This window comes from Alligator sinensis, unplaced genomic scaffold (genome assembly GCF_000455745.1).
Source record: "Alligator sinensis unplaced genomic scaffold, ASM45574v1 scaffold722_1, whole genome shotgun sequence".
NCBI classification, from domain to species: Eukaryota; Metazoa; Chordata; order Crocodylia; family Alligatoridae; genus Alligator; species Alligator sinensis.
The window spans coordinates 1,388,705-1,401,862 of NW_005842345.1; the positions used below are offsets into that span (position 1 = coordinate 1,388,705).

At 55.5% G+C, this 13,158-nt stretch overlaps 1 protein-coding gene across 7 annotated transcripts in view; it reads left to right on the top strand.

Annotated features, from left to right (window-relative positions):
- RHOBTB2 (Rho related BTB domain containing 2) overlaps positions 1-11,766 on the top strand; it is a 21,838-nt gene extending 10,072 nt beyond the window's left edge. For 3 of the 7 annotated variants that reach the window (XM_006028916.3, XM_006028917.3, XM_025210341.1), the window contains 9 exons: positions 3,453-3,654; positions 4,024-4,127; positions 4,528-4,713; positions 5,154-6,178; positions 7,831-7,949; positions 8,418-8,568; positions 9,405-9,493; positions 10,107-10,212; positions 10,418-10,656. In XM_006028916.3, the coding sequence (XP_006028978.1) occupies positions 3,453-3,654; positions 4,024-4,127; positions 4,528-4,713; positions 5,154-6,178; positions 7,831-7,949; positions 8,418-8,568; positions 9,405-9,493; positions 10,107-10,212; positions 10,418-10,656 (2,221 nt within the window). Of the gene's footprint in view, positions 1-6; positions 54-2,706; positions 2,830-3,452; positions 3,655-4,023; positions 4,128-4,527; positions 4,714-5,153; positions 6,179-7,830; positions 7,950-8,417; positions 8,569-9,404; positions 9,494-10,106; positions 10,213-10,417 lie in introns of those variants that run through there. The other 4 variants (XM_006028918.3, XM_025210343.1, XM_025210340.1 and 1 more) reach the window with 4 other exon arrangements.
- Positions 11,767-13,158: the final 1,392 nt, after the last annotated feature.

Consider the following 13,158-nt stretch of genomic DNA (forward strand, 5'->3'; position numbering starts at 1 on the left):
CTCGGCGCCCCGCCATGCCCGGCCCCGCGCCCGGCCCCCGCTTCTGTGCCGCGGTGAGTCCGGCGGGGGTGGGGGGGCGGGCTGCCTCTGCGTGTGCATGCGTGTACGTGTGCGCGCACATGCCTGGCTCTGTGTGTGTGTGCGCGCGCGTGTGTGTGTGTGTGTGTGCGCGCACACGCTTGTACCTGTGTGTGTGTGCGTGCCTGTGTGCACACACCAGTACTTGTGTGTGTGCGTGCGTGTGTGTGTGTGCGCGCGCATGTTTGCGCCCTCCCTGCTCCTCCGGCGAGATGTGGGCTGGAGGATTTTGGAGACTGGGAGTTGCTAGGAGACGCGCCAGGCTCCCCGGTGATTCTTTTGTTTCCTTGGCAACCGGAGACTGGGGCAGCTCGAAATGAACAGATCTGGATTGGCCGGGCAGGGAGGGGGCGGAGCCGTGCCCGGGGGAGGTGGGCGGGGCGCGGGCAGCAGCGCTGCCCTGGAGCCAGGGGCCCGCGAGGGGCTTGGGGGAGGATGTAGGGGGACGAAGAGCTGGAGGAGGGTGGGTCAAGAGGGGTGATGAAGCGCCGACTGGGTGAGCCAGGGGGAGATTGGATTTTGGGCGGCGGGGGGTGGCAGGAGCACAGCCTGGGGCTTGCTCCATGTCTTGGCACTGGCTTCAGGAGGAGTTGCATTGAATGAGAGTCAGGTGGGGACACCAAACCGAGAGCTGGAGGTTGGAGGAGGATTGACGGCGGGTGGATGTGAACGTGGCAATGAAATGTGCCTCTGGCGCGCCCAGGGGACCCTTGCGAAGAGTCACGTGGATACTAATTTGCCGACTGGCTGCACAGATGCTGCTGGAGGCTCCCCCTGTGCTCTTCCTTCGTCTCGGGCCGCCTTGTCCATCTCTCCTTTCAGGCAGCGTTTTGCCCTGCTCCTGTTAGGGCTTCATACTTTATATCTGCACGTGCCATGGGCAGGCCCCCAAACAGTTAAAAAATAACCCTTGCAGGGACAGCTGGGTGCCAGGCCAAATACACAGCCACAGGCAAGGAGCATACCACAGCCCCCATCCTCCTGGGCAGTCCCGAAGCAGCCAACCATCCCCTTCTGTGCATGCGCCACTTTCCTCCCTGTTCTGCCCTGCCTCTTCAGGGCCCTTCCCTCTCTCCAACCACATGCTTGGTCCCCTGGGCACGCACAGCTGCAAAAGCAGAGTGAAACCTTGCAAAGATCCCATTTCTCTCATGCTTCTCCTTGTGCAGGGCTGGACACTGTGGGGTGCTGGCTTGAAGTGGGCAGAGGAAGAAGCAGGCTTATATCAGGGTGATCACGGCCTGATAGAAAGTTTCCCTTGCCAGTGCCTATCAGGGCAGTACCCGAGCCTGGCGCTCATTTCTCAGCTGGAGCTTAGTCTCATTTCTGGTCCTGGCACTGCTGTGCTCAGAGGCACATGCTCATTGCCTAAAGGATGAAGGAGAGGCACACCGGAGCAGGGGCAGCTTGCTCATTTTAAACAGCTTCGGGTCTGGGAGAAACTTGTTCCGAAATGTGCCGGCATGGGAAGAGACCCAGGTTGGCACAGCTGTGGCTCTGGCCTGTTATGCTCAGCCTTTGAACCCACAAGGCTTTTGGTCCGATCCTGCAAGGGGCTGAGCACATCCTCAAGTGCCCTGGGCAGGGAAGAGAAGTGGTGATGTTGCAATGTCATTGTGGAACTTTTGGCATAGCTGGTGGAAAGCCGCAGCCCCGTCCTCTCATGCAGGTCTCCCGCCATCCTTGTGGGTACAGTAGCTTTTTCCCTGGCTCCCAACATGGGAGCTTTCTCAGTCCTTGGCTCAGGCTGCAATGAGTTAATTCTGTTTAATCTAGACTCTAGCTTGCCATGCGCTGCCACAGCTCAGGGCTGGCAAAGCACACTACCCATGGGCACCTGTGCCTGGAGCTCAGGTTGCTGGGAGCTAGCCCACAACATCAGTCTCTTGGGGCCCAGGCACAACTCCCACAGCAGGAACTCCCCCAAAAGCATCCTCTGGAGAGGCAGTCGTACAAACTTCCCCATAACAGTGTCAGCTGCTGAGTCTTCAGAAACATGAAGGCGCTTGTGCATGCAGGGGAAAGAGCAAACTTCCCTTCCAGGGGCCTGAATGCTGCTGTGGCTATGTTGTCCTGTTTGAGCCAAATGGGAATGCAGTGGGCTGTGGTGTCCCTGGTGCCAGTTGTTCCAGTGACTGCGTAGGCAGGGAGCTGCCAGCCCTGCGATTGTTTGGTTATGCCCTCCAGGCTGCTTCTAAGAGCTCCATGCTTTCATCTGCCTGCGTGCCAGCCTGGAGCTGAGAGAGGCATCCAGCTGGTGGGGCCGAGGGTGGAAAGTGGGGGCTGAGGGGGAAGGCCAGGGTCTGAGGTTCATGCTCAGTCAGTGGATCTGGAAGCTTTGTTAGCAAGTGCTGGGAAGGGAGAAAGGAGGAGGAAAAATAATGCATCTCACATGAACAGGCATGAGCCTGGGCCAGAAAGACCCAGGAGGGAGGAGGGTGTCTTGCGAGGCAGAGCAGCACACGCTTCCATGAGCCCATTAAACTTTAAAGGGAACCTGCTTGGAGAGCATGCCGGGAAGGGGTGGGGAGCTGCCTTGGCTTGCTTCCCCTTGCAACGGCTGCTGCGTGCTGCTCTCTGCTCGGAGCTCTCTCGGGCAGCGTGGTCCTCGGCGGGTGGCACCAGGGGAGCTGCTCGCTGCAGCCTGGGGAAGCTGGGGCCACGCGTGTGCAGCGACTGGGGAGGAGTTTGCCAGGAGTCTGCACGAGGTGCTCTGCTCAGAGAAACTGTTCTGGGTGCGTGAGAGACAAAGTGAGTCCTCTCGCTGTGCTGCTGCCCCTCTATAGGGAATGTTGCAGAGACAGGCGTGGACCATAAGGGAATCCCATTGAGCCAGGTCTTGTGAGTATGGTGCGAGAGGATGAAGCAGCACTCCTGGGCAAAAATGCCCGGGCACTGGCTTCGCCCATACGAGCTGTTTCACAACAGCCCCCCACTGGGTTGGACAGCCCCGGCATCCCCTCCTAGTACGAACAGAGACTCAGGGCGAGTTGCCTTTCCTACCTGCTTCAGTTGGTGAAGGGGGACCCAGGTTGGATGCCGGGCGTGTGGTCTTACCTGATTGCAGGCAATTGGGCTTGCTTATAAATGCCTCCCATGGGGTTTGCCATCCCCTGGATCTCATTCTGCAGGGAAATCTCTTTCCATTGAGCTGGGCAGAGTGGATGCATCTCAGTGGTGGAGCTGGTATGGAGAGACATGGGTTAGGAGTAGGGGGCTGGAGTAGATCAGGAGCCTCTGTGGGAGTCCTCTGCCTCTCGGGGGTAGCCCAAAAGTCTCTGGGGAGCAGGGAAAGCATAGGCCAACCGAGCATGCAACGCAGAGCCACCTCAGTAATTCTGACCCAGCCCCTTTACTGCTCTCTCCCCCTGCAGGTCCCAATTAATGGATTCTGACATGGATTATGAGAGGCCAAACGTAGAAACTATCAAGTGCGTCGTGGTTGGGGACAACGCGGTGGGCAAGACCAGGCTCATTTGTGCCCGTGCCTGCAATGCCACGCTGACCCAGTACCAGCTTCTCGCCACCCATGTGCCCACGGTCTGGGCCATCGACCAGTACCGCGTTTGCCAGGAGGTAAGGAACATCTGGTTGTGCGCAGCACTGGTACCACCAATGTTAGAGCTCTGCAGCCACCCCAGTTTACTGCCTCAGTTGGAGCCCGGTGGCCTGGGGCTGGGAGGCAGATGGGGAGGGAATCTTGCAGACAAGCTCCCCATCAAAGCAAGAAGCTGGTGTGATTGCATTGGATCCACTCGAGCCAAAGAAAGGCTCAGCCCAGCACATTCTCACCCCACATCAGTGCCAGCAGTGGCATTAACTCCCCTTTAATGTCCTGGGCACGGAGCAAGAGAGGAGCTGGCTGAAAACCTGTCTCCACCTCACTCCCTGGAAATGGCCTTTCCTACCTTGCATGACAGTCCCTCACCTCCTCTGCTTCCCCAGGTGCTGGAGCGTTCGCGAGACGTGGTGGATGATGTGAGCGTGTCCTTGCGACTTTGGGATACCTTCGGAGACCATCACAAAGACAGGCGCTTTGCTTATGGAAGGTAGGATGATGAGCGGGTCCTTCCAGCGGGGCTAGGAAAGAGAAGGAGTAAATGCATCAAAAGAGGAACTGTCTTTTATAAGGAAAAGTACACACTGCACTGGGAGAGGAGGGGTTAACTCCCACGTGGCTGCTTTGAACCCCCTGGCAGAATGGGTGGACATGAGCAGGAAGCATGCAATGTACCCCAGGGGAGCACTGGCTTCCCCATATGGGGAAGGTATGTTACAGATGAATTAAGTTGATTCCCATGTGGGCCAATGTGCTCTTTACCCAGGACTTTGCACGTTGCAGCTTGGTTACTGAGAGTCCAGCTCCTGTGCAGGGTGTGTGCACATGCATTTGCACACCTGGTTCTGGCAGGGGACCAAATGGTAACAGAGCCCTCCCTCTGCTCTTAGGTCAGATGTTGTGGTGCTGTGCTTCTCCATTGCTAACCCCAACTCCCTACACCACGTGAAGACCATGTGGTACCCAGAGATCAAGCACTTCTGTCCCCGAGCACCTGTCATCCTCGTGGGCTGCCAGCTCGACCTTCGCTATGCTGACCTAGAGGCAGTCAACCGAGCCCGGAGACCCTTGGCTAGGTAAAGATTCAGAGAAGCAGGCTTTGGAAATCAGCAAGGGCACCAGGGAGACCCGTGCTGGGGGCAGGAGGGTGTTTGCAGAGAGGAGATAAGGCAGAAACAGCTTCTGCAAAACTCACTCAGCAGGCCAGTGCCCTGAAGTCTGCGCTGCAGAGAACAGGACTTGTGAGCTGAGGCAGATCTGCATGACAGGGACTGGGGTGGGGGAAGAGAGATGAGAAAAACAGAGGAGGTGGTGAGGACTTACAGGTAAGAGACAAAAGCAGGAAAACCCAGAAGGGGCATCTCGGCCCATGGCCTCAGTCAGCCTGCCACGCTACAGGGTGTGCTATTTGCCCTATGCACCCCTGATGCTGCGCATCCTCAGCAACCCCTTTGCCCATTGCTACGTGCTCTGAAGGACTATATTCACCGTGGTTTTCCACCCCTCTCTCTTCCAGGCCGATCAAGCCCAATGAGATTCTACCCCCAGAGAAGGGGAGGGAAGTGGCCAAGGAGTTGGGCATCCCCTACTACGAGACCAGCGTGGTGGCTCAATTCGGTATCAAGGATGTCTTTGACAATGCCATCCGGGCAGCCCTCATCTCCCGCCGGCACCTGCAGTTCTGGAAGTCTCACCTCCGTAACGTCCAGAGGCCGCTGCTGCAGGCTCCTTTCCTGCCCCCGAAGCCCCCACCGCCAATCATCCTGGTCCCAGACCCTCCTTCCAACAATGAGGAGCGCCCAGCTCACCTGCTGGAGGACCCACTGTGCGCAGACGTCATCCTGGTGCTGCAAGAGAGGATCAAAATCTACGCACACAAGATCTACCTCTCCACCTCCTCCTCCAAGTTCTACGACCTGTTCTTGATGGACCTGAGTGAGGATGACCAGCAGGGTATGGCAGGGAGCGGCATAGGAGCCACCATCTCTACTGCCGCTGAGCGGATGCTGCACCAAGAGGAGAGACACCACGGGCGGGACTTCCTCCTGCGAGCCGCCAGTTTTGACATCTGCGAGAGTGCCGAGGAGGCCAGCTCTGGCCAGCAAAAACCGTGCCTTAGAGCTTCCACCAGCGATGGGATCCTAAGGGGCAACAGCTATGAGAATGGGGAGCGGGGGCTGCGGCGGGGGAGAGACCTCTCTTCCTGGAGCCGGGCTTTTGTCAGCATCCAGGAGGAGATGGCGGACGACCCTCTAACCTACAAGTCCAAACTTATGGTGGTGGTGAAAATGGACCCCTCCATCCAGCCAGGGCCCTTCCGGGCTGTGCTCAAGTACCTGTACACAGGGGAGCTGGACGAGAAGGAGAGGGACCTCATGCACATTGCCCACATAGCGGAGCTGCTGGAAGTCTTCGATCTCCGGATGATGGTGGCCAACATCCTGAACAACGAGGCGTTCATGAACCAGGAGATCACCAAAGCCTTCCATGTCAGGAGGACCAACCGTGTGAAGGAGTGCCTGGCCAAGGGGACCTTTTCTGGTACGGCCTGCAGCAGAGATTGCCAGAGATAAATGGGTTGCTTCTGTGGCTGAGGCTCATTCCCGCAGCAGGAAGAACTAGGCGTTCGAGAGCTGGGAGGCTTTTATACTTCTCCCCAGGCTTGGCTGTGGCCCAGGGTCCCCTTCCACCCCTCAGTCTAGTCATGGCATGGAAAATCTTGTGCGTTCATTAGGCAAGTGGATGACAGTAGGAGTCTCTTCTGCCCACCTAGGCCTGTGACGTAAGGAGTCTTCCCAGATTCTGGACCTGGGGGTAACACGCTGAGCCATATCTGTCCCAAACCTGGGCACATTGCAGGGAGTTTTCCTGAGTCTCTCCTAAACCCCCTGAGCAAGATGCAGAGATCATTTCCTCTGTCTGTGGTCTGGGCCCATATTGACTGGCAGTCAACAGCATTGGATGGCTGTTTGGTGTTTAAGTTTGCACAAGCTGAGGCATCATAGTCCCGTTCCTGCGCAGGGGTCCATTTCAATGGCCTCTGCCTTTCCACTTTGCTGGCAGAGTTAGGAAAGAACCCAAGAATGACAGGGTTGCAGATACTGGACTCAGCAAAAGGGCTGATGCATGTGAATGGGGCTGTTGCATTAACAGGGCAGTCCTCACTGCTGAGATCTCGGCTGGAACTAGGTTGGTGATTTGAGAGGCCTTTGCCCCCGACAGAGCTGCCAATGCAAACTTGTCCCTAGTGCTGCTGGCTCCTCTCCAGGGCAGGTTTTATATAAAACTTACCGTGTTATACACTTTCCCCAGAAAGCCCAGCATGAGTGTCTGGTTTGCCACAGAGTTCCAGCCCCTGCCCAGCTTTCCAGCTCTGGTTATTTAAACAGGAGCAGCTGCAGGAACTCGGCTTCCTTTGTCCCAGGTTCTGTAGAGGCATCGAACTGGATGAGGGGGATCCTGCCGTTAAAGGGGCCTTCTCTTGGTTCTGGCATCCCTGTCGGAGGCTCTGTAGGTGCGTTAGGTTGCTGTTGGGTTGCGGGACAGTGTCGCTGTGACATAGGACAGTGTCATTCCAAGGCAACATCCTCAGGCTCCTGGTGGTGATGTTGGGCGATATAAAAATCCTTGCATCATGCTGACTGCATTTGTTCCACTGGAGGCCAATGGAGAGGCCAACATACAGGCCAGCCACTGCCCTCTAGTTAGACTTCAGACCCCAGAGTATATAGGATGGCCAAGCTGGAGAGCGAGCCAGGAGAATAGGTCCCTTTTATTCCCAGCTCCGCCAAAGACTTGCTCTGCAGGCCTCAGCTACATCATAAATCCTCCTCTGTGAAACCTGAGTAACAATACCTGGTCCCCTGGGTGAAGCCTGGAGCTTTCCAAATGAAAAGCCCTGTTTGAGGGGTGGGTAGCTGTCCTGGTTTCAGGCCCTCTGCCAAGAGGGGAGAGGTGCTGCAGTCCAGAGTACCTTGGAGAACATGTAGTGGAAATGGTTTCCAGCCCATCTCACTCTGTGGGTGCTCCAGCATATTTCCCTGGGGAGACCACCGCTCCCTGGGCTGCGAGCAGGATCACCATGGGGTCTCTTGTAGGGGAGGACAGAGATGCTGTTGTGGACTGCAGCCCAAAATGGCGGCAGCCAGGAGGCTGTGACCTTCTGTGATGGGTTTCCTTGTGCTTGCTTGCAGATGTCACCTTTATCCTGGATGACGGTGCTATCAGTGCCCACAAGCCCTTGCTGATCTCCAGCTGCGATTGGATGGCTGCTATGTTTGGCGGTCCCTTTGTGGAGAGCTCTACCAAGGAGGTGAGGGGGCAGCAGAATGCAGCAAGGGCCAGGACTGATCTCTATCCCTCCAGCCTGGCCCTGCAACCCTGGAGTCCCAGAGAAGGGAGCGCAGCTGACATGCTACTGCTTGCCGCACCTGGAAACCAGTTCTGATGAGCAGGCACTTCCACTCCCTGCATTGCTCTAGCTGGGTCCCAGAGGCCCAAAGCTACGGCATTAAGGAGAGACACTGAGTGCCTTTTCACTGACTTGGTGCTTTTTCTCTCTCCTTGCAGGGCCCAGTGGGGGCAGGGAGAGTGGGAGGGATGCCAAGATTGTGCAGTGGGCAGGGGAAAGACCATGCAGCAGACACTGCAAGTTCCACTGCAGATGAGGGGAGTGGGCAGAAGTGCTGTGGTTGGGCCAGGTGCAGAGATCCCGAGACCCTTGGGAAGGTAACCTTGTCCACACCCACTTCCCTCCTCACCCCCTGTGTGCCCACTGCAGGTGGCACTCCCCTACACCAGCAAGAGCTGCATGCGGGCAGTGCTCGAGTACCTGTACACCGGCCAGTTCAGCTCCAGCCCGGACCTCGACGACATGAAGCTCATCATCCTGGCTAACCGGCTGTGTCTGCCGCACCTCGTGGCTCTCACAGGTAATGCAGGGGTGGTGGGAGAAAAAGGCAGGAGTCCACAAACAGGAGCTGAGTTCAGCTTTATTTCAAATGGGACACCAGCCTGCAGCTAGAAATGAATGGGACACCAAGGAGCTGCTGAGCATACTGCTTCTTAGAGCTCCTTCTTCCAGCCTTAGGTGAAGGGACCCAGAGTTTTTCCCTAACCACAGGCTTCACATACCTGGGTTTTCAGGGGGAGCATGGCTCAGAGACAGGCTTGGGGTATGCCTGCCACCTTCCCTAGCCCAGGCGTACCTTGGTGAGTCTAGAATCCAGCTGTCTGCCCAAGGGAAGCAGTCCAGAAGCTCAGCGTTAATCAGGACAGCTGACCGGAGCACAATGCAGTGTTTCCAATTCAGCTGGTCGGGAGACGACACGGGTCCCAGGGCTCTGGTGTTTTCAGCGGTGAAGGACAATAGCTCAGTTTCACAACAGCTTTGTAGGTGACACAGTCTGGTTTCGCTCCCTGAGGCAAAAGCTCCAGACCCCGCACAAATTCCTGCACAACAGTGGTGTCGAAGCAGCTGTGTTTGGATTGAGGCGGTCCAGCTTTTGATTCAGGGCAAATGCACTCACTCCCTGGTCAGACCCCAGCCTCTCTCCCAGCAAAAAATGTCACTCAACATGACAACGTCACCCAAATGTCTTCACACAACACCTAGGCATGGATAAAACCAGCCTATTCCCTACCCGCTCTAGCGGTCAAAGTGAGGCTGGCACGAGGAGTCTCCAGGAATCAGGCCATTGATGCTATTGCCCACATCCTGGAGCAATGTAAGGGGATACTGTAACCCCACTGTGTTTGTGTGTCACAGAACAGTACACGGTGACGAGCCTGATGGAGGCATCCCAGATGATGGCAGATATCGATGGGGATGTCCTCGTGTTCCTGGAATTGGCTCAGGTACAAGCTGCTTGTTAGGGAGAGCACAGATGCAACGAGTGAAGGAGGCCCTGAGATTTGCATTGTCTGTGGGTGATGGCTGTTGCTACACTTGCAGTAGGGAGGGAATTCAAGGAGGGAAAGCAGGAAGATGGAGCAGAGAGCTGTCTTCTGGAGTTCCCATACTCTGTGTTGAGAGCCCACTGGTCCTCCCCTGCTACGTAGGGACAAGTTGGGGCACTGGGTGGATGCGAGTTTTCCAAGAGACACTGAAGCTTGTGGAAGTAGTAGTGGGGAGGGGGCGGGGGGACTGCCCTCCCCCAGTGCCAAATCCCATGGCTTGGATTATCCGGGCACATGAGGGCAGCTGTGCTGTTACCTCCCCAGTGAGACAAGAAAGCTGGGTCCTGCCCTCTCGTGGCCACAGAAGGATAAACAGCAGAGCAGCCCAATGCCAATTCCAGTAACGGTGCGCTGCTAGCCCCATGCTGCCAATCCTCCTCTGCTTCTTTCAGCAGCTGAGAGCAGCTTTCATCCCCCATGCTGGTGGTGGCTGAACAGCAGCAGTGGGTAGGCTGGTGGATATACCGGATCAGGTGTAACCTGGTTCTTCTAACGGCTCCATCTCTTGCAGTTCCACTGTGCATACCAGCTTGCAGACTGGTGCCTCCATCACATCTGCACCAACTACAACAACGTCTGTCGGAAGTTCCCTCGGGATATGAAGGCCATGTCAGCAGGTCAGTGCTGGTTGCCACCCTGTGCATCCTCTGCATCAATCTGCCACATCAACTGCTAGAGAAGGCCTGGGGAACCCTGGCCAAGGCAACCAGGAGACCCCAGCAATGGGCAGCAAACTCTGTGGCAGGAAAGGACCACTATGCTGGTATGACAGGGGCCGAGTTGCATGGTTTTGTTGCTAAAATACTATCTCTTTCTCTGCAGAGAACCAGGAATACTTTGAAAAGCACCGCTGGCCTCCGGTGTGGTACCTGAAGGAAGAGGATCACTACCAGCGGGCCAAGAAGGAGCGTGAGAAAGAAGACTACCTCCACCAGAAACGGCAGCCCAAGAGGAGATGGCTCTTCTGGAATGCCTCCTCTTCCCCTTCGGCCTCCCCTTCCTCATCCGCAGCCACAGCCTCCTCCTCGTCCTCCTCCTCGTCCTCCTCAGCTGTGGTTTGAAAGCCCCCTCATCTTGGCTCCAGTTAGGAAGAGGGGGCTGACTGCCCTGCATCAGCGTCTGGTCCGCCATGCTTGGAGAAGACACCACCAGCTAAGCCCCGTGGCAGAGAAAGAGGGTTCGTAGCAGGGAGGGCGAGTACCATACAGGGGGGCTCAGGATCCAGAGCTTCTGGGCCCGGCTGGGAGCTCTCCGGGACCCTGACCCCTTCTGTAGCTGCTCTGCTGGAGACGTGCAAGGTGGTTGCTGAGCGCTGTGCCCCAAGCAGGCTGCTGACACGCTAGAAGCTTGGTGGAGTTTCATCAGCAGGAGAAACTCATGTTTACAGGAGCACGAGAGAGGAGGGGTTATTTTTTTTAAACTCTTCAGCAAAAATGAAATTCTTCCTGAGTCCATGTTATTTTTTAACCAGGAGTCACAGGCCCGTCTGCTTTGCCTGATGGCTTCCAACTCCTTTCCCCCACTTTGTGTATGGTTCAGAGCCCAGCAGGTCACAGTCCTGTCCCCTCCCTTGGAGCTAGTCAGGGAGCAGCTCTATCCCTTTGCACTTCAGAGCCAGGGCGGTAACTTGCAGACAGTTGCTTAGGCAGGGTGCATCTTAAGCCCATGAAAGTCCAACCTCAGTGAAGACCACAGGAGGGATGCAGACATACAGCAGGTGCAGCGCTGCTCTTCAACTCAGAACTGAGCTCCTTGGTGCAGGTGGGAGTCGAGTCATGGAGCAGCTGACCCCACTGTCCCCATCCCAGGCTTCTGCCCTCTTCCCTGCTTCAACTATGGGCAGTGGAAGCAGTAGGGAAGTTGTTAACACCACAAGGGCCTACCCTAGTTCCCAATTGGATCAGCCTGCAGCCCCTACCCCTAAGCAAGGAGAGTTAAAGGCAAGGGCATTGCTTTTTCCCCCTCCCAATTTAGATGGACACTAGGGGCTGTGCTGCTTCTGCAACCCTGTGGAATCCCACAGTCCATTTTTTTTTTTTTTTATATATGAGAAAAAGAAATAAGCAAAGAAAGAAAAGAGACAAACCCTCGAAACCAACCCTACTACCAAACCACCTAGTTGGGATTTTAGCTCAGAAGGCTCTGTTGTAATAAATGGTATTTTAAAAGACCATCTTGGTCTCTGTGTATTTCAAAGGCAGCAGGTGATACTGGAGAAATCAGTGGCAACTCACTGCATCGGTCTCCCAGCCCCTGACAGCTCATCTCCCTGCTCTGACCAGACACCCAAGCACACGGCCAAGCTGCCTGCTGGCTCAGGATGTTCCCAAGGAGAAACAGCAGAGCTCCAGTGCTCACAGCCAACACAATGGCACAGCCTTAAATCAGCCTTGCACAGCAGAATTCCTGCCCTGGGCATTAGGAACATGGCAGTAACATACTCCATCCCATCTCACATGTGCACAAAAGGTAGCATTCTCTTGCATTTACAGATGGGGGAAGTGAGGCACAGGGGGCTAAACCAGTTTTCCACTCCCAGCTCTTTGCCAAGGTCTGGGGACTCTGTGCAGATGCCCCTACCTCTGGGTACCTGCAACACTGGTCCACACTGCCTCAAACAACCCAAAATTAAACCATAGCAAAAAGAGAAACTAGTTTCTTTAAAGTGAAAAAGGTCCAACCTTTCGCTTTGAAGCAGGTGCATTTAAAAAAAAGGTTGGCTGTTTTTTTGCGGAGGATCCTTATTTCACATACAGGTGTCTGCAGAGTACTCACATCAGAGGGCAGTTTTAGCTAGTAAATACAATAGAGGACCAAGGAGGCTGTGTGTTCGGGGTAAGTAATTTGTCTTGTGTGCCTTGGTTTCCAGATCATGGTTCTGGCTTCCACTCAAGTGCTTTGAGTGTCAGCTTTCTACATGCTCTTTTTAAAGTTACACTCAGGGCTTCAATTCCCTAGTAGAGGGCAGGGAAAGCAGCAAAGAAATCAGCACAGGTAGACCCACAATAGAGCACAGAGCTGATTGCACCCCTGGGAACCAACTACACCAATAAGCAGCAGTTCCTTAGCAGCAAGAACCCCCAAGGGCCTGATCAGGTCCTTAGCATGCACAGGGGGATATAGCTGGACACATGGGAGTACAGCACTAGCAAGGGAGGAACACCACTGTTTGCATGGGCAATGGTAATTTCTATGCCTAGAAACTGAACCCTACCTTCCTCTAGCACAGGGGCAACCAATTATTTTGGGCAGAGGGCCGCTTACTGAGTTTTGGCAAGCCCTGAGGGCTGCAGGACAGGCACCCGGGGCAGATTAAGTATTAATTTTCTAAACTTTTTAGGGGCCCCACGGGCCACATTTTGCCCACCCCAGCTCTAGCACATGGCTCTCAAGAGAGCTTTCCCTCAAGTCCCCAGACCTGCACTCCTGTTTTCTGGTAAGCTTGCAAATTTGTGGCTCTAACCAGGTCTGCTTCCAATAAAGAGGCATTACTCGTGCCCTTTCTTCCCCACCCCAACTCCTCCCTTTCTACTATAAGAGCAGCAACTCTGTTTTAAAAGAGC